This window comes from Glandiceps talaboti, chromosome 19 (genome assembly GCF_964340395.1).
Source record: "Glandiceps talaboti chromosome 19, keGlaTala1.1, whole genome shotgun sequence".
Classification (NCBI taxonomy): Eukaryota; Metazoa; Hemichordata; class Enteropneusta; family Spengelidae; genus Glandiceps; species Glandiceps talaboti.
Genome location: NC_135567.1, coordinates 12,556,984 through 12,584,327, shown reverse-complemented (window position 1 = coordinate 12,584,327; position 27,344 = coordinate 12,556,984). Strand labels below are relative to the sequence as shown.

The 27,344-nt window shown below is 35.6% G+C and overlaps 1 protein-coding gene across 1 annotated transcript; it reads right to left on the bottom strand.

Annotated features, from left to right (window-relative positions):
• Positions 1–1,127: 1,127 nt before the first annotated feature.
• LOC144450000 (complement factor H-related protein 5-like) lies at positions 1,128–18,423 on the bottom strand. Its single transcript, XM_078140566.1, has 4 exons — positions 18,375–18,423; positions 16,540–16,707; positions 6,755–6,919; positions 1,128–1,324 (listed from the first exon to the last, which is right to left on the bottom strand). The coding sequence occupies exons 1-4, from the start codon at positions 18,421–18,423 to the stop codon at positions 1,128–1,130; spliced, it is 579 nt and encodes a 192-aa protein (XP_077996692.1).
• Between the last annotated feature and the right edge of the window lie 8,921 nt (positions 18,424–27,344).

Sequence of the window (27,344 nt, the reverse complement as noted above, 5' to 3'; positions counted from 1 at the left end):
GCAGTCATCGGAGATGACTCAGTCCCCACAATGGATGTTTTCAGGGTATTGCCACCAGTCATGGTAGTGTGATGTATAACATTGTATGAAATATAGTGTCAATGGCATTGTAGGACAACTGTATAATTGACTGAATATCTGCATAAATTTTTTGAATGTTTCTTTATTTGAATACTAATCTCTTGTTACCTTTCAAATATAAGTGATCATTTGGCTGTTGCTATGGGTGTGCTATTGTTGCTAGGCACATTGGCACACATTTTTGAATGTTTAGTCAATTTTCTATTAATACATATTGCTATCTTTGCAATATACCGGATCATTCGGTTGTTGTTATGGGAGTAGTCCTTTTGTTAAGCACATTTACATATATTTCTTTAATGTTTATTTAATTGCCTATTGATATATTAATAAATATTATCTTTGTAATATGCATGATCTTTTGGCTGTTGCTATGAGCATAGTCTTGTTGCTAGGTTCACATGTATACATTTTAATTCTTTTTTTTTCACTTGTCTAAAACCCTGTTGTCATCTTTGTAAAAAAAAAAAAAAAAAGTTGACTAAATTGCATCCTATCCCAAAACCAATTGATGTGCATATGTAAGCTATGGTTTATTATTGGTGTACTTAGTTTGAAAGAAATCAGTCAATGAATGTCCAAGATATTGCTCAGGAATCACTCACTGACGGACGCACGGATGCACTTAAGCATGCATGGACGGGACGGTACCCAATCTATAAGCCCCCAGCCCAGTCTGTGTCTGGCGGGGGCTAAAAACTGACATTTGAACTGAATAATAAATAGAATAGAAATAATAATTAGCTCACGAATTGTATGAAACCAAAACAGAGAGAGAGAGAGAGAGAGAGAGAGAGAGAGAGAGAGAGAGAGAGAGAGAGAGAGAGAGAGAGAGAGAGAGAGAGAGAGAGAGAGAGAGAGAGAGAGAGAGAGAGAGAGAGAGAGAGAGACAGACAGACAGACAGACAGACAGACAGACAGACAGACAGACAGACAGACAGACAGACAGACAGAGACAGACAGACAGACAGACAGACAGACAGACAGACAGACAGGAAGGAAGGAAGGAAAGAAAAGGGTTTTAGTATGACAGTTACACATATTCTCTAAAAGAGATAGAGTTGTAGTAATTTACCTTTTTTACAAGTTGTCAATACATCACTCCATGTTCCATCAATACATACAATAATAAAAGTACCACACAGTATATAATCCACTGGACATGTTAGAGTTACACTTGTACCACTCGTTACCATGTCAGTTGATAAAGTGCCAATTGTTGGAGCTGGGAGAGCTAGACAATCTGTAAAGAGAGATAATCGGTTTGTATTTCACGAAATAGAAAACGTAACAAACATTACTTGTGTACGTTGGGGGATAAGTTACTGATAAATATCAAGTGAGAGTACACTCATTTCCAAAACTTTAACAGAAAACCCATACCAATCCAAATTATAACGAGTGAGGAGTTGAAATATAAAGAATTCTATCATACTGTTATTCACTTACAGAAATGTAAAAGTTAAGCATTAACAGCAGACGTTAACAACAGTGGAGGGAGATAAGTGGTTTGTAGAATTTTTTTCTGATAACGAAACACAATGATATTCTGGTGCGACACGACGTCACAGTAAACTCTCAGCTGTCACATTTGAATTAATAATACGTTGAACAATTGTTTGCAAATCGCGAATAATTTTCTACGCTTCTGACATGACAACATTAAGTCATTAAAAGATGAACATCGTCAAAAATGATATGTTTCAGCAAAATTACTTATGAAAAGGCACTAAGGTTGGCATAAATCATGCTTATAATCTATTTATTGATTTTATCTTGGAAGTTTTTTGGGGATATTTGCACATATTTATGTATATCAATAAAATTCACAATGGAGTTTACTATCATTGAAAACACGATCAGGAAAATAATTTACATAAAGGTGCCAAATATGGCATGATTCTTCCTCAGCCCCTACTTATTGATTTTAACGTAGAAGCTCTCCTGAAACAAATGTGCACATATCAGTCAAATTGAAAATGGCTGCTATCAGTTTAAAATATTTATATCTGCAAAATTTAAGATTGGAAGAAAAAAAAACAATCTGAGTGTTCATTAAGATTTATGTGATGATAATAGTGTAGCAAAGTCCTTAAATATTAATTTTGTATAAGTTTTCAAAAGCCAGTAAAAGTCAACTATATGCTGTCACACTGGAAATATATCATATTCTTAGTAACTAAGGTACTTTGACATATTTTAATCATCAGTAGCGAAGTAAAGGGAAGTTTTCATAACACAAATTTGATTCATATGTTGAAAATTATTGTCTGAGCTTATGTTACAAGATTGGCAAGAGAAAGTGATTTTGGAAGTTCTTCATATTTTACACAGAGACTACAGCAGAGATTGCTGCCATAGTTAGTTTCTGAAATAAGAGTATGTGCATAAATTAGTGAAGTCATACGGCATCTTGGCATCGACACTAAACTTTTTATACTTTCTTGCGAGAATTTACCGTAAAATTATGTAGTTATACTGGAGTTTTCCGAAAACAAGCCCATCCGTAAAGTTGCCCATGGGCGATCATTTGGCGGGTGGGCGCCTAATGTTTTTTTCAGATTCACTACGGCAAGAATTTTGTCTTGTTATATTGGTAACCTTAGTTTTTATTTAGTTCGAATGTTCCAACAGTAATAATGGTTCAACAGTACAGTATAACGACAAACGTTGTACTACGTTTTGTCAAACTTGTCGGGAAAACCCAGACATTTGCAAACAAACCATCACAACTGTACAAAGAAACTGACCCCTTCAAAGTTGATCCTATAAAATCTCACGAAAAAAAAATAGGAACACATACATTGCCTGACTAGAGATGGAGTCCGTGTGACGGTATCGAGATAAATTCAAATTCGCCAGTCCTCGAGGCTTTGGCAAATATCACATTACAGTGCTAAAAAAGATACTTCGTTGACTATCTGTAACTCTAGAATCAGACTGTTCATTTTGTGTCATGCTGGTCAGTTGTTTTCCTATAAATCCATAGCTCAAAAGATTGACCATTTTCCGTGTTGTCCATTTAAATATTTACAGCCATTCGCATTTCAGATCGGGTCTAAATTATTTACAAGATGGATAGCTACACTGCAAATGTACTTGAGAAATGGAACAATGTAGCTTATTTGAGAGGTAGTGTGGAAGTCCTATGTTTACAGATAGTAACAGATAAGATACGGTGGGAAAGGCCTTGGCGCATAAAAAAATGTTTCATTTGATATATTTGAATTATTATAAAATGAAATTATTATTCTTGTCTTCCTAATTGTTGTGTCCCTAAACTGGTATGTCCCTATTAGTAATGATATGAGCCACATGGCTGTTGAGTGTTGACTGCCAAATAATCGCCCTGAGCTTCTATTTAGTTCCTCTGTTGTGGTTCCGAATTTGCCGATTTTCCGAAAAGTGGCCCAGGGCTAGTTTTCGGAAGACTCCGGTACAGTGTTTTTTCTTACAATCATTAGCTTTCCAAAACAGTAACATTCTTCCAGAGCTGTCCAAAAGAGCTCTGAACCCTGAATTCTTCTTCAATCACATTATTCTTGTAATATTAGTGGAAAATACCATTTTCAGTAATGGGCATTGCAGTAATACTATGACAAGAGCCCTATATTTCTTGATTGAGATTCAAAAAGCATGTTATTTACCAGAACTAAGGCTTTTTCAAAGTGTATCGAAACGTTTGAAATGTTCTCATTTATGCACATTTACATTAATATTTTTGGTTCTTTTCTTGATTATTATCTAGAAGTAGACCAAAAGAAACAATTTGTGCTCTTAATTAAGCATTACTTTTTGCAAATTAAGCTATTTCACAGAAATGTGTGTTTGATAGTGACCATCGTATTTTTTTCTGATTTATGCAAATTTATGCATGTTTTCAAACCGGTACTTAAATGTAAATCTGTGATTGGGTCCTATGGAACACCCATTCCAAATTTGGTTTCTTTGAATTCTTCCTGGTTGATTGTAACCATTTTGAAAATCAGTGATTTTTGCAAATATATGCAAATATGCAACCGGACTCAGGGATAAAAATCAAAAGTGGTTCCAAGTTTAGAGCAACGCCAAAATGATGTACAACATTGAATAGTGCTTTTGAATAAATGCAGGCAAACACACCAAACATTCAAAGTATGAGTTATGATGGCGTCCATGACGAATGAGATAAAGACAGAAGAAAAACGAATGTCAATATAAGAAATTGTAAGGAGGATATTGATAGAATTGACAACGATATGATAAAAATATATTTTCAAGGTCATTGGTGTAGTACCAGAACAAGAGTTTCAAACACAGAGACAAGGAAATCAACAATGAATGAGAACTATGCAAGGCCCATGGAAGTGCAATTTCAGAATATACGGTTCCATTACAAGGTGTTGCAGAAGGCCAGAACCTTGAAAGAAAGTTACACAATTGATTGCCAAAAAGTATATATCACACCAGACTTGAATAAGCATGGACAAGATGTAAACAGGCAACTGGGAGCAGTATTGAAGAGAAGAGAAGAAGATGGAGAGGTAAACGTAATGAATCGAAAAGGGGAGTAAGTTACTACAGACTCTCAGCAGGCAAAAAGGTAACTGAAGTAAGCAGATGCCAAATTGAAATAGAAGAGAAGGGACTCTGAATAGAGATGTATTTAGAGTACATAATAATGGAACAATTACTAACAATACAAGCAATTATAAGAATACCTTACATACTAAGAAGATAAGACAGAATTCATCTACTGAAGATAGTAGAGTTAAGTAACCATCATAGAGATAACCTTTACAACACTGACTATGATAGTATACCGTGTGACTACGACAGTAAAGAAAGTACAAATGGAAAAAGAGACCCAGACTAAAATGTATGTACACAAGTGCGCAAAGTATAATGAATAAAAGAGATGATTTGGAATCTGTCTTAGTTGACAGTAAATATGATGTAGTAGCCATAACAGAATCATGGATACATAATTGAATCAACAATGGTGAAGTGACTATTCAGGGTTATATTAAACTACTAAGAGCCAAGATAGGGAAGACATACACGGGCGAAGATGTTGTGGTATTTTGATTCATGTTAAGGATGGTGCAGACATTTGTAAGCAAGTTACACATTTCGGGGAAGCATCCATCACAAATTCAATATCTACAGATCACCGGACAGTAATCAGGACAATAATGAACGACTCTTAAATATGTTAATGGGGTGTCTTCAATCCATACTTTTACTGTTGGCGATTTTAATTTCCCAGATATCGACTGGAACCATTTAAAATTTGTCGGCAGTTATAATAAAATATTTTTCCCAGAGACATAGTTGACATCGTTTGGTAACGTTAGAGTATGAGGAAGCCTGCTTGAGAACTGACCAGTGTATGTCGTAATTAGTTTTGCTGTATTTTAGGTGCCAAATGTATTTACTGAGCGCAACCAACGATTATCCAACATTTCCAGTGATGAACAACTATTCGGCGCCAATACATCATCCTACCAAGATGCACTCAATGAAGCAGGATATAATCACACCCTCAAATTTGACCAAACAAGACACACTCAACGCAAGCGGAATCGCAGCCGTAATATAACTTGGTTCAACCCACCTTACAGTAAACACGTTTCAACAAACATCGATAAGCATTTCCCCATATCCAGTGTACTGCATAAAATCTTCAACCGTAATAATACTAAAGTGAGCTATAGTTGCATGGACAACATGGGTAAATTAATCAACGGTCACAATAAAGCCATACTTTCAAAAGCTAAGCAAACACAACAAAGTACCTGTAACTGCAGAAAACCAAAGGAGTGCCCTCTCGCAGGAAAATGCCTCATAAAAAGCGTTGTTTACAAAGCAACAGTCACCACTAACCAAGATCACAAATTATACATAGGTGTTAGTGACACAGAATTCAAAAGCAGGTTTAACAACCACAAGTCTTCATTTCAACTTGATCACAAGAAGAAAGACACTGCGCTCAGTAAATACATTTGGCACCTAAAAGACAGCAACATTAATTACGACATACACTGGTCAGTTCTCGAGCTGGCTTCCTCATACTCTAACGTTACCAAACGATGTCAACTATGTCTCTGGGAAAAATATTTTATTATAACTGCCGACAAATCAACGAACTTGAACAGCAGAACTGAATTAATCAGTAAATGCCGGCACGCTAACAAGTTCTTACTTAATAATACGTAACCTTTGTTGTCAATTTTTGTGTACACACTGCCGCCAGTGAACACACATAAGTTATGTACATAAATCAGAATGTATAGCTAACGAATACTATTAAACCACACTATTACACCCGACGTTCCTTCTGGTGAAACGGTCCGTAGTGTAAATTCGCAATGTAATATCAGACTCGTCTTCTTTCATTTAAATATATATATATATATATATATATATATATATATATATATATATATATATATATATATATATATATATATATATATTGTTTCCAAAAGTCCCACATGTAATGCTAATCTTTCAAGAGTCACGTCATCACTAATACATTACTTTATCATGTATTACCCTTATTGTACATAAATCATGACCACTGTGTTTGTAAACACATGCGCATGTAATGTATATTTACATTTGTAAGAAAAAAAATTATTACAGAATTTGTGCTGAGGTATTAGAGTTAAACAAAGTTAATGTTGATTACCTAGAACACACATTGGTATACCATGCCATGTTCCATCCGTACAACTTAAGGGGACATCACCAATAATCAAAGTATATCCAGAGTGGCAGGTAACTGTTGGTGTTTCGCAATGTGTATTGTCCACTAATAAAATTTCGGCATTGGCTAGTGTCAGTGGTGGGCAATCTATAGGGAAAGAAAAAACATGATACCATACGTTATGAACATGCTTAGCCTTGCCATTGGATATCAGCAGGGATACAAACCTTTGCCAAAACTACGAATATAGGTTCTACAAGTAATTGACACAATAAAGTCTCACAAACACTACAACACCTAAACACAATTGTCTCAGTTGATGACATAGGTACAATACAAAATGACACATCATTCCAGCAATTTAGTTTCCTTCCACATTATCTGATTGTGAAATTTAGGGCTACCATAAATAATTTTTAATTTCATTTAATTATATATATATGACTCATTATAATTGAAACTACATCATTTACTACACAGAGACTTCTATGAAGTACAGGAGTGTCAAATCTATAGTTTAGTTGGTTTTATTATGTGAAGACAAAAACCTTTTCTCTATCACTGAACTCAGTGGCGTTGTGAGTAACACCTACAAGTATGTTCTACAACGATCAACACACTATCATAATGTTCCAGCCATGCAACAATCACAATTAATACTTTGGCAAAACAGTTCCTCATAAATATATTATCACGTTACCTCTATACAGTAATATTACGGAACCAGTATCTGAAAAGTTACAATGTACGCTTATTATGTTAATTGCAATTATTGTCTCGCGGGACAAATGTTAGAGAGTTACTAAAACCATAACAACATTAAACCATGAGGTTACAAGTATGATTGGACATCATCACAAAAAAGTAGAATATGCAACTCGGATGTGGTACGGGTATAGTATATGATATAACGCTAGTATCACCGCTTCATTATATATACGTAGTATATATGATTTAAGTGATATAATATCACACACACAAATTACAATGTCACACATCATCAAAGGCGCCTGGGTCCTTACTCTCTTTATTTAGGTGTATCTGTTTCTGCAATTGAATTGAATTTAATTCGTTTTTAAATTACATTCAGCTATTTTCAATTTCTGAGCAATGTACTGTTATACACAAGTGCGTACAAATTGCTCAGTAGACTGAAGAAGTGACATAATACAATCTAAAACCTCTGAATCAGAAGTAGTCTGAGATAAAATGCGTCTTTTGAGGGATCTATAAAGCCCAGGCTCAAAGATTTTGGGTGAAAAAGAAAGAATGAATGTCCCTCTTAAGAATGTCTATCATAACTATTTTGGACAGAGTTAAATAGACTCTCATAATGCATTTTCCATACGTTAGCAATGTTACCATGACCAATCAAACAAGCCACACTGGTTGGAAGAGTGGAAAGGCCATCCATCGCAATATGTACTGAATTCAAGAATGTACGTGAACCCCACAAGTGTCAGCTAATGGGCCATGGCCTCCGCTCTAGCTTTACCCCTGTATCTTTTACATGATGTACCGCCACATTTAAATTTAGCACAGGTTTTCCACATGTAATCAAACAACGGGCCTGATTTAGGTCAGCAATTTACTACCCGAATTTTTAAAGCATCCCGAGCAGCACTGTGAAAGTTATGCACATGCTCCTTCCATCCGGGAACAACATTACAACCAGATTCACTGGACGTTGAAGTCGGCATACAAGTATTTATTTCAGTCTTGTGCCTTTTTAAACTAGAGTGTTTCAGTAAAAATATTTTATCTGTAATCATTAACTACCGTGTGTGGTAATATTTATGTATGTGGAATGCTAGTGTGTATGTCTGCAAAACAAAATAGTACACTCTAAAGTGATGTGTTCAGTTCCTGAACACTTAATTGTAACAGATTTTGAACGCAGTATATGTGTTCAATATAAATACTAGAACGCGTGTGTTCAGATTTAGAACACAGTGTTTTTATTTTGAACGCATAAAATATGTTCAAAATCTTATAAACTAGAATACTGTTGACGCATCAGAACACTGTAACAGTTTTTGAACACAAAGTAAGTGTTCAGAACAAGAATAGAACACATGCATTCTAGATCTGAACACTAGTGTTTTATGTTTTTGGCACAAACGACGCTAAACTGAACACATGGAACGCGTCTGAAGCATCAAAATCTTTAGAGTGTAATAATAGTAATGATAGTAACCACCCTGTCCCCTTACATACAGTAATAGCTCGTGCAACGGCCCAATGACTAGTACGCATGCGCGTCGTATATACTATGCGATACGAAATTGGTCGTTCGCCCAGATATGCATTGCGGCACACTGACTACGCATGCGCGTTGTATGAACTCAGACACGCTCTTTTAGCCAAATAGAATAGGGTGAAAATATTTAAGAAATGTTTAATACCATTATGGCAGTAAAAGGGTTATTGGTGCATCTGATATTGGATGTATGAGTGACTTCTGATGGGGGTTAGGGAGTCCTTGGGGTTTTCCCCCTGGCAGATCTGTTTTTTGCTTCTGTTAAGGTAATGGTTAAGTTATTCATAGCCTTTGAGGTAATATTACCAAGCTTCGAAAAGCTAACATAATGTAAGTTGTAAATGAGTTTAACATGTCACATAAAAATGGGCCCGTAACATTGGTAATGGGGCATTAATATTGCATGTATAGTAAAGTCACCGGTATGTTAGAGAACTTTAGGTGGTCATACCTAGTGTATAATACAAACTGGGATCTGATGAGATTTCGTGATTTGTAGTGTCAATAATATGTAGTGTCCAAAATAGAAAGTGTATTAATCCCTTCTGACAAGTTCATACTGACGACTGGAATAATTTAGATTAACTTCTTTTATAAACTATCTCTGAAGTTTACATTACGAATTCTTCAAGTTCAAGTTTTGTCCCAAAGTGCAAAATAAGTGAATCATTAACTGTGAAACAGCCAAGTATTTACATGACATGTTCTCTAACTACTGTGTTAGCTAGGTAATACATGTATATGTATATGTATAGTTATGTTTGAACTAATAAGTAATATTAAAGAATTCATGTAAGAAATAGGGACAAGAACAAATATTTACATGTACCACATTTCAGGCAAGGCTATATACCATTGTAGAAAAGGATTTTTTTTCTTCCATCACAATCCAAAACCTAATGACCCCCCTATCCACAATTTTCAAAACAGCATGACCCCTACTGCCAGTTTCAAAAACAGGGTGAACCCCTCCCCCCCTCCCCTACAAATCCAACCCCCGAGGCCGAAGAAACTGACCGATCCCTTAGGAGTTATCTCTGAGGTTGCCATTATATACTCCGTTAATACTCGACTATTTACAAAGACGAAGTGTGAACTGACCACAGCTAGCTAGCTGTGAATTTAATACATGCTAAGCATGATGCTGTAGAGTTTCGACTAGCATAAAGGGTCACCAAATGCAACCATTTCAATTTTAAAAAAAATAACTCCAACTTCTGACTCCCCCCCCTCCCCCCGAACATGGACTAGTGACTTTCATTTTTGGCTAACCATTATCTTTGTGTCATTAGCCAGAGTAACTAACCCCCATCCATATCTAGAGCTAACCTTGTATCTTCAATATTATCATGAGGCAGCCGGTCACAAATGAATCTACCTTGCGCGAGCTTATGGGCTTTACCTAGTTATTATATTATGAGAAGAAATTTTGCCACAAGGTTTAAATCACAGCCCTCATATCAAGTGAAGTATAACATCCAGCACTGTGTGTATTGTGAGAAAGATTCAGTTCACCACCTGCTAACAAATAAGTTGATTTTAAAATCAATTCGTGATATTATGCATGAATGTATATGTAACTATCACTACTGGGTGATGTGAAATCAAGAAATTAAAACATAGCTTGAATATATTGACATTAAATTAATTCAGGAATCAGTTGACATGATTGGTAATACAATAGAAATGCCGATGACTCCAATGCAAATAGGGATAAACATGTATTCTAAGCCAGAAAATAGTCAGGTAAATACAACAGAATACAGAAAAAACACTGATGAGAAATACAGGCAAATACAGGTAAAATAATTTGTCTGTATAAAATGAGTGCACATATAATATGTATAAGCCTGTATTTACCATGTATAATTGGGAAACATTTCCTGTATAAAGCATAGATTTACCTGTATTCACTGTTAATACAGGAAATTGTCCACTCTAAATCTGTTTGGGTTTTAGCTTTTTCACGCAGTATTACAAAACCAAGAACAACTGTGTTCACTCTAAAGACTACAGAACAACACTTAGACCTCATCAACTTGTAAAACCTTCACCATAATCACTAACAGTAGCGTCATCAATGCTATTCATTCTAAGGGACCGGGCAGTATCTTCGGCCTGGGGAGGGGAAGGGGCGGTGGATAGGGAGGGGATCACCCTGTTTACAAACATCCCTCTACATATATTATACATATACATGTATTACCTAGCTACCATACGAGTTACAGAACATGTTATGTAAGTGCTTGGCTGTTTCACAATTAATGCTTCACTTATTTTGCACTTTGGGGCAAAATAACTTTAAGGTTTCGCAATCATAATCTTCAGAGATAGTTTTTAAAAGAAGTTAACATATCTAAATTGTTCTTCTCTTCAGTATAAAGAGCAGATACATTGTCCATTTTGGACACTGCATATTATGGACACTACAAATCACCACATCTCATCAGATTCCAGTTTCTATTAGTATTACACACTAGGTACGACCTCCTAAAGTTCTCAAACATACCAGTGACTTTACCATACACATAATATTAATGCCACTGTGTCAATGTTACGGGCCTATTTTTATGTGACATGGGAAACTCCTTAAACATTTACATTAACTTTAGCTTCGAAAACTTTCGAAGCTTGGAAATATTACCTCAAAGGCTATGAATAACCTAAAAACTGCCTTAAGAGGACCAAAACTCCTCCGGATCTGCTAGGGGAGACACCCAATGATTTTTACAAGTTGATTCTAAAGCTTGAAAAGTATTGACTGAATAGTCTCAAAATTGCCTATTAAGAGTAAAAGGGATCAAGGATTTCACCCCATGAGAGGTATAGATAGTCCCTTCTCAAGCTTTCCTCCTATCTTTCATGGTCTAGTTGCTATTTAACTCTATTTTGAATATATTTACCCTGTGTTGTCAATAATTAAGTAATGGTGCTATTCCAGGATCTTGTCAAGTATTTCACTCTGAACGGAGCTACCTTCATTTGCATATATTAACGAGAATTTATTTCAAATAAATGTTGTGAAGGCGCTAGATGATTGACCGTTACAGACAAATTTTCACCAACTTTTTACAGTCGATTTTGCCCATCTAGAGAAATACTACCTGAAACGTCCATAGATATTCGTGTCGTACAGGTAAGTTTATGTCATGAATTTCTTTTTTGAAGTTCTGAGCTGTACTTCTTGTTTTACGGCCGTATTTTCGATCTCGACGGTTGCTCAGTATAGCAGTATATTTTGCTGCCACAAATACACGCGCCCTCAATTCGAGTAAAAATTTTCACTATCCTGGACAGTCTAGTAGTCGATCAAACCCCTTGATTTTGTTTCGGAGTTGTTCAAGCCCTGTAAATAACCGTAAGAACCCCATGTTTTCGATCTCTTCTGCGGCCTTCAGAACCTAAGATGGCCGACATTGGAGGGCATTGCCGAGCGATCAGTCAGTTAAGGTGCGTCAGACATCCGAATTTACTCAAGTCAAAGTGCTTTATACACACCACCTCGTTTCTATTGTTTACTTGTTAGAAAAGTTGACGGTAGTTAGTGGTCGATTTTCCTTGAATGACGTTGACATGGTACGTTCCCATTGCTTACACATCTGTACAGATACGTTTGGGTGGGTTATGACAGCCTGGACGTCGTATTTTTTTCTCGTCCTGTGCATACTTTCAGATCGATTCTGTTGTCTTTGTTCTACTGTCATTGCATGTTGACAGCTTTATATCATTTCTTTCTTGCTCTTTTCTGGGTTTTACAGCTTACAGAAAATTTTATAAATTGACTTCACAATTCTGGTTCACATTCTTGTAATCAACTGTTTTATGGTTATTTTTGTACAGCTGTTACGGACTTTATCTTTCGTCCCCTTTAAACAAACGACATATCAACTCAACTGTAAGTTTGCTATATATTCTGTACATAGTAACTAGTGTATTTGTCACATGTTCTGTCACTCCATAATTCTGAGTGTCTTGTCAGTCTGCTTTGCTGAGGTCAATACTAGGAAAATTGTGACCTTCATTTTTGTTGTATTAGACAGTTGAATGCTTTATGTCTTTTATTTTGTCCAGACATTTCACTGTTTTAGTTGTTTGTTAAGCCATTCTTATTTCTTCTAAATGACACTGTGCTTATAAACTTTTTCTTGATACCAGTATTAGGAAGCCAGCGAAAATTTGTTACACGACACATAGAAACCCAAACTACTTGGTTCAAATATCCAACCACAGTCATCTTGGAGTCAGTAAATATTGAGGATTACAAGTTAAATTTCTCTATTCTTGACTGTCAAATCTGTAATTGTGGGTTAATGCTTTGGTGCATGAAGTAGAGATTTGGTGCATGCTCTTGTGATCAGCTGTTGTTATTGGAAGAGTGTGACCATTGTTCACATTGAAGCTCTTTCAATTTTTTTTTTCTTTCTGGTTATACTAGAGAAGTAGTGACCATTCTTTCTTCAATACTTTGTTTATTCAGTTTCTTCTAAATCAAAGTACTTCATATCTGTGTCTTGTTGGTCACCACTTGTATTTATTTCTCATGTATCATTTTTATGATGAACAGTGAAACAACTTGGTGAACTAACTGCATTTTATTGATTGCAGCCACGATTTCAGTTTTTTTTTGTTCTGATGATCTGTTGCTATATTTTCAAAGGTTGCCATAAAATAAAAAGGGGTGCTAATACTAGTTTAACATTTCCATAGTATTTTGAATTGTTTCCTCTTGAGGGTGCTTTCCAATATATAGTTTCTAAATTTATTTGTTCTCTCTTACTTGCAGAAGGATGGTCATACACAAATTATTATAGTTGCTGTGATGTCCTGAGAACTCCATTCGTATACAAATGCTTTGTTCTATATTGTTCTGTTCTGTTCTGTTCTGTTCTGTCATTTGTGCCATGGAGGCAGTATTGGTGAAAAAATAAAATGTAGTTGAAATCAACAATCAACAAATCGTGAGAAAGGCTCGTTCAATTTATATACAGACCCCATTTTAACAAATGAATTAGATTTCCTTCAATCAGGAAGACATCTTAGATGCCCAACTTGCAGGACAAACCGTCATAAGAACTCTTTTATTCCATCCGCTGTGCGGCTTTTAAATAAGACATTTTAGATACTCATTTTGTAGTAAGATTTGTTTTTAATGTTCTGTAACCTCTTATCGTGTTTTTTTTTTCTTTGTACCAGTCTGTTGCCTCTTATTTTCCGTCTATATTTGAAGTGTATATTTGATATATGTTCTGTCCGCCAAAATGAATTGGCCATTTGGGATAAATACAGTTATTGAATTGAATTTAATTGAATTGAATTGAAATCTTACATGTGAACTAAATTTTGTTTGCAAAGAGAATAATAATTACAATATGAATATTAACATTGATTGGTGTCAAATAGTTGATATACACATCTCTTCTCAAAGTTTACACAATGTAAACTTCAGGAGAAGAGATGTGTATATCAACTATTTGTTGTTACTATTAAGGCAAACATGCTCAATTTGAAAATGTACAGCTTCGGGTTAACTTTACATGGTGAATTTGTCCATGATAAATGCTGTGGCCACTAACAGGTGCCGAAATAGCTGACATAGCATTCCAAGAACTGGAAAGTTGCATTATTGAAATATACACAAATAAAATATCACATGTTTTTAGAGATTTCGTGGGAAAGCTCAGATACAGAAGTAACATATCTTGATCTTACAATCCAGAAAAGTACCAACAACACAAAGTGTTGGATTTTAAAACTCATGTTAAACAAACAGACATATTCCAATATTTACATAGGCAATCATGCCACCAAGACTTATTTTTTGAAGGGTTCGTTAAGGGTTAAACGATCAGACACATAAGACATGGAGTAATGAAAAATAATTTCAAACTAGCGAAATTCTTCACCAAGAAACAGGCGAAGAGGCTTCAATGAAAACAGGCTACAATGAAAACATCCAAAACGAGGCTGAAAACTCGGGTGATATATGGGAAATGGCTAGCTCCGTTCAGACTGATTTGGGAGACAGTCAAGGAATCCACATTGAGTCACTATCGAAAAAATACCTGTTATGTGAATATGTATATGGGGAGGGGGTCATCATGTTTTAAATTAAGTGATAGGGGGGATCAGCTTTTTTGGGTTTTACAGATGGGAGGGGAGGGGTTCAGTGACTTTTTGTCGACCCGATGGCAAAATCCCCCCCTCACCCCCCAGGCTGGCGAAACTAACCGGTCCCTAATACCATTTCTCAAAGTCAAATTTTAAAAGATATATAGGATATCGTCATCGGCAACTTCATATGGAGTCGGGCGGAAGCCATTTAGATGTGGCTTGTCGACCTAACCACTAAATCAAAATCCAAAGTAATCACTAAAGACGGAACAAAAAATATTCTCAACAAGCAGTCATCGGAGATGACTCAGTCCCCACAATGGATGTTTTCAGGGTATTGCCACCAGTCATGGTAGTGTGATGTATAACATTGTATGAAATATAGTGTCAATGGCATTGTAGGACAACTGTATAATTGACTGAATATCTGCATAAATTTTTTGAATGTTTCTTTATTTGAATACTAATCTCTTGTTACCTTTCAAATATAAGTGATCATTTGGCTGTTGCTATGGGTGTGCTATTGTTGCTAGGCACATTGGCACACATTTTTGAATGTTTAGTCAATTTTCTATTAATACATATTGCTATCTTTGCAATATACCGGATCATTCGGTTGTTGTTATGGGAGTAGTCCTTTTGTTAAGCACATTTACATATATTTCTTTAATGTTTATTTAATTGCCTATTGATATATTAATAAATATTATCTTTGTAATATGCATGATCTTTTGGCTGTTGCTATGAGCATAGTCTTGTTGCTAGGTTCACATGTATACATTTTAATTCTTTTTTTTTCACTTGTCTAAAACCCTGTTGTCATCTTTGTAAAAAAAAAAAAAAAAGTTGACTAAATTGCATCCTATCCCAAAACCAATTGATGTGCATATGTAAGCTATGGTTTATTATTGGTGTACTTAGTTTGAAAGAAATCAGTCAATGAATGTCCAAGATATTGCTCAGGAATCACTCACTGACGGACGCACGGATGCACTTAAGCATGCATGGACGGGACGGTACCCAATCTATAAGCCCCCAGCCCAGTCTGTGTCTGGCGGGGGCTAAAAACTGACATTTGAACTGAATAATAAATAGAATAGAAATAATAATTAGCTCACGAATTGTATGAAACCAAAACAGAGAGAGAGAGAGAGAGAGAGAGAGAGAGAGAGAGAGAGAGAGAGAGAGAGAGAGAGAGAGAGAGAGAGAGAGAGAGAGAGAGAGAGACAGACAGACAGACAGACAGACAGACAGACAGACAGACAGACAGACAGAGACAGACAGACAGACAGACAGACAGACAGACAGACAGACAGGAAGGAAGGAAGGAAAGAAAAGGGTTTTAGTATGACAGTTATACATATTCTCTAAAAGAGATAGAGTTGTAGTAATTTACCTTTTTTACAAGTTGTCAATACATCACTCCATGTTCCATCAATACATACAATAATAAAAGTACCACACAGTATATAATCCACTGGACATGTTAGAGTTACACTTGTACCACTCGTTACCATGTCAGTTGATAAAGTGCCAATTGTTGGAGCTGGGAGAGCTAGACAATCTGTAAAGAGAGATAATCGGTTTGTATTTCACGAAATAGAAAACGTAACAAACATTACTTGTGTACGTTGGGGGATAAGTTACTGATAAATATCAAGTGAGAGTACACTCATTTCCAAAACTTTAACAGAAAACCCATACCAATCCAAATTATAACGAGTGAGGAGTTGAAATATAAAGAATTCTATCATACTGTTATTCACTTACAGAAATGTAAAAGTTAAGCATTAACAGCAGACGTTAACAACAGTGGAGGGAGATAAGTGGTTTGTAGAATTTTTTTCTGATAACGAAACACAATGATATTCTGGTGCGACACGACGTCACAGTAAACTCTCAGCTGTCACATTTGAATTAATAATACGTTGAACAATTGTTTGCAAATCGCGAATAATTTTCTACGCTTCTGACATGACAACATTAAGTCATTAAAAGATGAACATCGTCAAAAATGATATGTTTCAGCAAAATTACTTATGAAAAGGCACTAAGGTTGGCATAAATCATGCTTATAATCTATTTATTGATTTTATCTTGGAAGTTTTTTGGGGATATTTGCACATATTTATGTATATCAATAAAATTCACAATGGAGTTTACTATCATTGAAAACACGATCAGGAAAATAATTTACATAAAGGTGCCAAATATGGCATGATTCTTCCTCAGCCCCTACTTATTGATTTTAACGTAGAAGCTCTCCTGAAACAAATGTGCACATATCAGTCAAATTGAAAATGGCTGCTATCAGTTTAAAATATTTATATCTGCAAAATTTAAGATTGGAAGAAAAAAAAACAATCTGAGTGTTCATTAAGATTTATGTGATGATAATAGTGTAGCAAAGTCCTTAAATATTAATTTTGTATAAGTTTTCAAAAGCCAGTAAAAGTCAACTATATGCTGTCACACTGGAAATATATCATATTCTTAGTAACTAAGGTACTTTGACATATTTTAATCATCAGTAGCGAAGTAAAGGGAAGTTTTCATAACACAAATTTGATTCATATGTTGAAAATTATTGTCTGAGCTTATGTTACAAGATTGGCAAGAGAAAGTGATTTTGGAAGTTCTTCATATTTTACACAGAGACTACAGCAGAGATTGCTGCCATAGTTAGTTTCTGAAATAAGAGTATGTGCATAAATTAGTGAAGTCATACGGCATCTTGGCATCGACACTAAACTTTTTTATACTTTCTTGCGAGAATTTACCGTAAAATTATGTAGTTATACTGGAGTTTTCCGAAAACAAGCCCATCCGTAAAGTTGCCCATGGGCGATCATTTGGCGGGTGGGCGCCTAATGTTTTTTTCAGATTCACTACGGCAAGAATTTTGTCTTGTTATATTGGTAACCTTAGTTTTTATTTAGTTCGAATGTTCCAACAGTAATAATGGTTCAACAGTACAGTATAACGACAAACGTTGTACTACGTTTTGTCAAACTTGTCGGGAAAACCCAGACATTTGCAAACAAACCATCACAACTGTACAAAGAAACTGACCCCTTCAAAGTTGATCCTATAAAATCTCACGAAAAAAAAATAGGAACACATACATTGCCTGACTAGAGATGGAGTCCGTGTGACGGTATCGAGATAAATTCAAATTCGCCAGTCCTCGAGGCTTTGGCAAATATCACATTACAGTGCTAAAAAAGATACTTCGTTGACTATCTGTAACTCTAGAATCAGACTGTTCATTTTGTGTCATGCTGGTCAGTTGTTTTCCTATAAATCCATAGCTCAAAAGATTGACCATTTTCCGTGTTGTCCATTTAAATATTTACAGCCATTCGCATTTCAGATCGGGTCTAAATTATTTACAAGATGGATAGCTACACTGCAAATGTACTTGAGAAATGGAACAATGTAGCTTATTTGAGAGGTAGTGTGGAAGTCCTATGTTTACAGATAGTAACAGATAAGATACGGTGGGAAAGGCCTTGGCGCATAAAAAAATGTTTCATTTGATATATTTGAATTATTATAAAATGAAATTATTATTCTTGTCTTCCTAATTGTTGTGTCCCTAAACTGGTATGTCCCTATTAGTAATGATATGAGCCACATGGCTGTTGAGTGTTGACTGCCAAATAATCGCCCTGAGCTTCTATTTAGTTCCTCTGTTGTGGTTCCGAATTTGCCGATTTTCCGAAAAGTGGCCCAGGGCTAGTTTTCGGAAGACTCCGGTACAGTGTTTTTTCTTACAATCATTAGCTTTCCAAAACAGTAACATTCTTCCAGAGCTGTCCAAAAGAGCTCTGAACCCTGAATTCTTCTTCAATCACATTATTCTTGTAATATTAGTGGAAAATACCATTTTCAGTAATGGGCATTGCAGTAATACTATGACAAGAGCCCTATATTTCTTGATTGAGATTCAAAAAGCATGTTATTTACCAGAACTAAGGCTTTTTCAAAGTGTATCGAAACGTTTGAAATGTTCTCATTTATGCACATTTACATTAATATTTTTGGTTCTTTTCTTGATTATTATCTAGAAGTAGACCAAAAGAAACAATTTGTGCTCTTAATTAAGCATTACTTTTTGCAAATTAAGCTATTTCACAGAAATGTGTGTTTGATAGTGACCATCGTATTTTTTTCTGATTTATGCAAATTTATGCATGTTTTCAAACCGGTACTTAAATGTAAATCTGTGATTGGGTCCTATGGAACACCCATTCCAAATTTGGTTTCTTTGAATTCTTCCTGGTTGATTGTAACCATTTTGAAAATCAGTGATTTTTGCAAATATATGCAAATATGCAACCGGACTCAGGGATAAAAATCAAAAGTGGTTCCAAGTTTAGAGCAACGCCAAAATGATGTACAACATTGAATAGTGCTTTTGAATAAATGCAGGCAAACACACCAAACATTCAAAGTATGAGTTATGATGGCGTCCATGACGAATGAGATAAAGACAGAAGAAAAACGAATGTCAATATAAGAAATTGTAAGGAGGATATTGATAGAATTGACAACGATATGATAAAAATATATTTTCAAGGTCATTGGTGTAGTACCAGAACAAGAGTTTCAAACACAGAGACAAGGAAATCAACAATGAATGAGAACTATGCAAGGCCCATGGAAGTGCAATTTCAGAATATACGGTTCCATTACAAGGTGTTGCAGAAGGCCAGAACCTTGAAAGAAAGTTACACAATTGATTGCCAAAAAGTATATATCACACCAGACTTGAATAAGCATGGACAAGATGTAAACAGGCAACTGGGAGCAGTATTGAAGAGAAGAGAAGAAGATGGAGAGGTAAACGTAATGAATCGAAAAGGGGAGTAAGTTACTACAGACTCTCAGCAGGCAAAAAGGTAACTGAAGTAAGCAGATGCCAAATTGAAATAGAAGAGAAGGGACTCTGAATAGAGATGTATTTAGAGTACATAATAATGGAACAATTACTAACAATACAAGCAATTATAAGAATACCTTACATACTAAGAAGATAAGACAGAATTCATCTACTGAAGATAGTAGAGTTAAGTAACCATCATAGAGATAACCTTTACAACTCTGACTATGATAGTATACCGTGTGACTACGACAGTAAAGAAAGTACAAGTGGAAAAAGAGACCCAGACTAAAATGTATGTACACAAGTGCGCAAAGTATAATGAATAAAAGAGATGATTTGGAATCTGTCTTAGTTGACAGTAAATATGATGTAGTAGCTATAACAGAATCATGGATACATAATTGAATCAACAATGGTGAAGTGACTATTCAGGGTTATATTAAACTACTAAGAGCCAAGATAGGGAAGACATACACGGGCGAAGATGTTGTGGTATTTTGATTCATGTTAAGGATGGTGCAGACATTTGTAAGCAAGTTACACATTTCGGGGAAGCATCCATCACAAATTCAATATCTACAGATCACCGGACAGTAATCAGGACAATAATGAACGACTCTTAAATATGTTAATGGGGTGTCTTCAATCCATACTTTTACTGTTGGCGATTTTAATTTCCCAGATATCGACTGGAACCATTTAAAATTTGTCGGCAGTTATAATAAAATATTTTTCCCAGAGACATAGTTGACATCGTTTGGTAACGTTAGAGTATGAGGAAGCCTGCTTGAGAACTGACCAGTGTATGTCGTAATTAGTTTTGCTGTATTTTAGGTGCCAAATGTATTTACTGAGCGCAACCAACGATTATCCAACATTTCCAGTGATGAACAACTATTCGGCGCCAATAAATCATCCTACCAAGATGCACTCAATGAAGCAGGATATAATCACACCCTCAAATTTGACCAAATAAGACACACTCAACGCAAGCGGAATCGCAGCCGTAATATAACTTGGTTCAACCCACCTTACAGTAAACACGTTTCAACAAACATCGATAAGCATTTCCCCATATCCAGTGTACTGCATAAAATCTTCAACCGTAATAATACTAAAGTGAGCTATAATTGCATGGACAACATGGGTAAATTAATCAACGGTCACAATAAAGCCATACTTTCAAAAGCTAAGCAAACACAACAAAGTACCTGTAACTGCAGAAAACCAAAGGAGTGCCCTCTCGCAGGAAAATGCCTCATAAAAAGCGTTGTTTACAAAGCAACAGTCACCACTAACCAAGATCACAAATTATACATAGGTGTTAGTGACACAGAATTCAAAAGCAGGTTTAACAACCACAAGTCTTCATTTAAACTTGATCACAAGAAGAAAGACACTGCGCTCAGTAAATACATTTGGCACCTAAAAGACAGCAACATTAATTACGACATATACTGGTCAGTTCTCGAGCAGGCTTCCTCATACTCTAACGTTACCAAACGATGTCAACTATGTCTCTGGGAAAAATATTTTATTATAACTGCCGACAAATCAACGAACTTGAACAGCAGAAATGAATTAATCAGTAAATGCCGGCACGCTAACAAGTTCTTACTTAATAATACGTAACCTTTGTTGTCAATTTTTGTGTACACACTGCCGCCAGTGAACACACATAAGTTATGTACATAAATCAGAATGTATAGCTAACGAATACTATTAAACCACACTATTACACCCGACGATCCTTCTGGTGAAACGGTCCGTAGTGTAAATTCGCAATGTAATATCAGACTCGTCTTCTTTCATTTATATATATATATATATATATATATATATATATATATATATATATATATATATATATATATATATATATATATATATATATATATATATATAGTTTTGGTAGTACTGGAACTCTTTCTTGGGTGTAACTCGGAGTTTCACGCATATTGCGATCATCAGACACTCTGAGGCCTACTCTCTGGGTTTGCTGTATATATAGAGTGTAGACAATAGAAATACCATCACTATTGTCTGTGTCGGTGGGTAGGTGTTGTATGTGTGGAGGTGTTGGTTGTTATTGTGTGGGTTATTGGGTGCGGACAAGTAAGTGTTGGCGGGTTGTTCCATGTTGGGCTTTGATGTTCCGTTAGTTAACGGGTTTAATAGTTTAGGTGATAGATGCTCTATTGAAGTTGGACAAATAAAACTTATTCTCGTGTCGGCATTTGGATATCAACTCAGTTCTTTTGTTTAGTGTGGAGCTTTTGTCTGCTTTAATAATAGTTAGTTTTTCGGTTAAACACAGGTTGCATCGTTTTGTTTTATTGGTGTATGCTTGGGCTTTCTTGTTGATGGACCAGGATACGGAAAAAGGCTCATTGTTTCTTTTCAGTTTCCAAATGTGAAAACAGCACAGAACTATCAAAACACATTTGGAAACTGAAAAGAAACAATGAGCCCTTTTCCGTATCCTGGTCCATCAACAAGAAAGCCCAAGCATACACCAATAAAACAAAACGATGCAACCTGTGTTTAACCGAAAAACTAACTATTATTAAAGCAGACAAAAGCTCCACACTAAACAAAAGAACTGAGTTGATATCCAAATGCCGACACGAGAATAAGTTTTATTTGTCCAACTTCAATAGAGCATCTATCACCTAAACTATTAAACCCGTTAACTAACGGAACATCAAAGCCCAACATGGAACAACCCGCCAACACTTACTTGTCCGCACCCAATAACCCACACAATAACAACCAACACCTCCACACATACAACACCTACCCACCGACACAGACAATAGTGATGGTATTTCTATTGTCTACACTCTATATATACAGCACACCCAGAGAGTAGGCCTCAGAGTGTCTGATGATCGCAATATGCGTGAAACTCCGAGTTACACCCAAGAAAGAGTTCCAGTACTACCAAAACTATTACGCTCTGCCACTGCGGTATAGAGCACTGTCTTATAGCAGATTGATACTCACCGAGTTATATATATATATATATATATATATATATATATATATATATATATATATATATATATATATATATATATATATATATTGTTTCCAAAAGTCCCACATGTAATGCTAATCTTTCAAGAGTCACGTCATCACTAATACATTACTTTATCATGTATTACCCTTATTGTACATAAATCATGACCACTGTGTTTGTAAACACATGCGCATGTAATATATATTTACATTTGTAAGAAAAAAAATTATTACAGAATTTGTGCTGAGGTATTAGAGTTAAACAAAGTGAATGTTGATTACCTAGAACACACATTGGTATACCATGCCATGTTCCATCCGTACAACTTAAGGGGATATCACCAATAATCAAAGTATATCCAGAGTGGCAGGTAACTATTGGTGTTTCACAATGTGTATTGTCCACTAATAAAATCTCGGCATTGGCTAGTGTCAGTGGTGGGCAATCTATAGGGAAAGCAAAAACATGATACCATACGTTATGAACATGCTTAGCCTTGCCATTGGATGTCAGCAGGGATACAAACCTTTGCCAAAACTACGAATATAGGTTCTACAAGTAATTGACACAATAAAGTCTCACAGACACATAAACACCTAAACACAATTGTCTCAGTTGATGACATAGGTACAATACAAAATGACACATCATTCCAGCAATTTAGTTTCCTTCCACTTTATCTTATTGTGAAATTTAGGGCTACCATAAATAATTTTTAATTGATTTTCAAATTTCATTTAATTATATATATATGACTCATTATAATTGAAACTACATCATTTACTACACAGAGACTTGCATGGAGTATAGGAGTGTCAAATCTATAGTTTGGTTGGTTTTATTATGTGAAGACAAAAACCTTTTCTCTATGACTGAACTCAGTGGAGTTGTGAGTAACACCTACAAGTATAGAACGATCAACACACTATGATAATGTTCCAGTCATGCAACAATCACAATTAATACTTTGGCAAAACAGTTCCTCATAAATATATTATCACGTTACCTCTATACAGTAATATTGCGGAACCAGTACGTTACAATGTACGCTTATTATGTTAATTGCAATTAATGTCTCGCGGGACAAATGTTAGAGAGCTACTAAAACCATAACAACATTGAACCATGAGGTTACACGTATGATTGGACCTCATCACAAAAAAGTAGAAAATGCAACTCGGATGTGGTACGGGTATAGTATATGATATAAAGCTAGTATCACCGCTTCATTATATATACGTAGTATATATGATTTAACTGATATAATATCACACACATAAACAAATTACAATGTTGGTACACATCATCAAAGGCGCCTGGGTCCTTACTCTCTTTATTTAGGTGTATCTGTTTCTGCAATTGAATTGAATTTAATTCGTTTTTAAATTACAATCAGCAATTTTCAATTTCTGAGCAATGTACTGTTATACACAGGTGCGTAAAAATTGCTCAGCAGACTGAAGAAGTGACATAATACAATCTAAAACCTCTGAATCAGAAGTAGTCTGAGATAAAATGCGTCTTTTGAGGGATCTATAAAGCCCAGGCTCAAAGATTTTGGGTGAAAAAGAAAGAATGAATGTCCCTCTTAAGAATGTCTATCATAACTATTTTGGACAGAGTTAAATAGACTCTCATAATGCATTTTCCATACGTTAGCAATGTTACCATGACCAATCAAACAAGCCACACTGGTTGGAAGAGTGGAAAGGCCATCCATCGCAATATGTACTGAATTCAAGAATATACGTGAACCCCACAAGTGTCAGCTAATGGGCCATGGACTCCGCTCTAGCTTTACCCCTGTATCTTTTATCTACCGCCACATTTAATTTAGCACAGGTTTTCCACATGTAACCAAACAACGGGCCTGATTTAGGTCAGCAATTTACTACCCGAATTTTTAAAGCATCCTGAGCAGCACTGTGAAAGTTATGCACATGCTCCTTCCATCCGGGAACAACATTGCAACCAGGTTCACTGGACGTTGAAGTCGGCATACAAGTATTTATTTAAGTCTTGTGCCTTTTGAAACTAGAGTGTTTCAGTAAAAAATATTTTATCTGTAATCATTAACTACCGTGTGTGGTAATATTTGTGTATGTGGAATGCTAGTGTGTATATCTGCAAAGCAAAATAGGAATAATAGTAATGATAGTAAAACAAAAGATAGTGTTTTTGTAACCACCCTGTCCCTTTACATACAGTAATAGCTCGTGCAACGGCCCAATGACTAGCACGCATGCGCGTCGTATATACTATGCGATACGAAATTGGTCGTTCGCCCAGATATGCATTGCGGCACACTGACTACGCATGCGCGTTGTATGAACTCAGACACGCTCTTTTAGCCAAATAGAATAGGGTGAAAATTTTTAAGACAAGTTTAATACCATTATGGCAGTAAAAAGGGTATTGGTGCATCTGATATTGGATGTATGAGTGACTTCTGATGGGGGTTAGGGAGTCCTTGGGGTTTTTCCCCTGGCAGATCTGTTTTTTTGCTTCTGTTACAGGCAATGGTTAAGTTATTCATAGCCTTTGAGGTAATAATACCAAGCTTCGAAAAGCTAACATAATGTAAGTTTTAAATGAGTTTAACATGTCACATAAAAATGGGCCCGTAACAGTTGTATAGGGGCATTAATATTGCATGTATAGTAAAGTCACCGGTATGTTAGAGAACTTTAGGTGGTCATACCTAGTGTATAACAGAAACTGGAATCTGATGAGATGTCGTGATTTGTAGTGTCAATAATCTGTAGTGTCCAAAATAGAAAGTGTATTAATCCCTTCTGACAAGTTCATACTGACGAGTAGAATAATTTAGATTAACTTCTTTTATAAACTATCTCTGAAGTTTACATTACGAAACCTTCAAGTTCAATTTTTGTCCCAAAGTGCAAAATAAGTGAAGCATTAATTGTGAGACAGCCAATTATTTACATATACATGACATGTTCTCTAACTAGTGTGGTAGCTAGGTAATACATGTATATGTATATGTATAGTTATGTTTGAACTAATAAGTAATATTAAAGAATTCATGTAAGAAATAGGGACAAAAACAAATATTTACATGTACCACATTTCAGGCAAGGCTATATGCCATTGTAGAAAAGGATTTTTTTTCTTCCATTGCAATCCAAAACATAATTACCACGCTATCCACAATTTTCAAAACAGCATGACCCCTACTGCCAGTTTCAAAAACAGGGTGAACTCCCTCCCCTACAAATCCAACCCCCAGGCCGAAGAAACTGACCGATCCCATAGGAGTTATCTCTGAGGTTGCCATTATATACTCCGTTAATACTCGACTATTTACAAAGACGAAGTGTGAACTGACCACAACGAGCTAGCTGTGAATTTAATACATGCTAAACATGATGCTGTAGAGTTTCGACTAGCATTTGTCCATGTCGCCAAAAAAATATAACAGCCTCATATACTTTTAGATAAAATGGTGATGTTGCGTCCGATCATTAGTTTTCTGTTTAATTTTACTCTGAAAACACTTTAGTTCGTAGTTTGACATTGTACATCGTGCGAAAAATGAAGACCATATATTTTCTAAAATGGCGGGTAGTGACGTCACAATCTATCGTGGGGTATAGCAAGTCTCATGTACTAGTCCCTGTGCAGTGATTCTGAGAGTACCTCTTGCTAGCTAATTCCCTGCTAGAAGTTAAGTTGCTATATCGAAAGAGAATACCATAAACGAACCGCTAGCAACACATATAGTCATTGCAGTATTGTATTTTCGAATATTGGCAGGCATTCTACGCTATACACCACCTCGTTTCTATTGTTTACTTGTTAGAAAAGTTGACGGTAGTTAGTGGTCGATTTTCCTTGAATGACGTTGACATGGTACGTTCCCATTGCTTACACAGCTGTACACATACGTTTGGGTTATGACAGCCTGGACGTCGTATTTTTTTCTCGTCCTGTGCATACTTTCAGATCGATTCTGTTGTCTTTGTTCTACTGTCATTGCATGTTGACAGCTTTATTTCATTTCTTTCTTGCTCTTTTCTGGGTTTTACAGCTTACAGAAAATTTTATAAATTTGACGTCACAATTCTGGTTCACGTTCTTGCAATCAGCTGTTTTATGGTTATTTTTGTACAGTTGTTACGGACTTAGACTGTTATCTTTCGTCCCGTTTCTTGTTATAACAAACGACACATTTTGTTCTGATGATCTGTTGCTATATTTTCAAAGGATAAAGCTTGCCCTAAAATAAAAAGGAATGCTAATACCAGTTTTAACATTTCCATAGTATTTT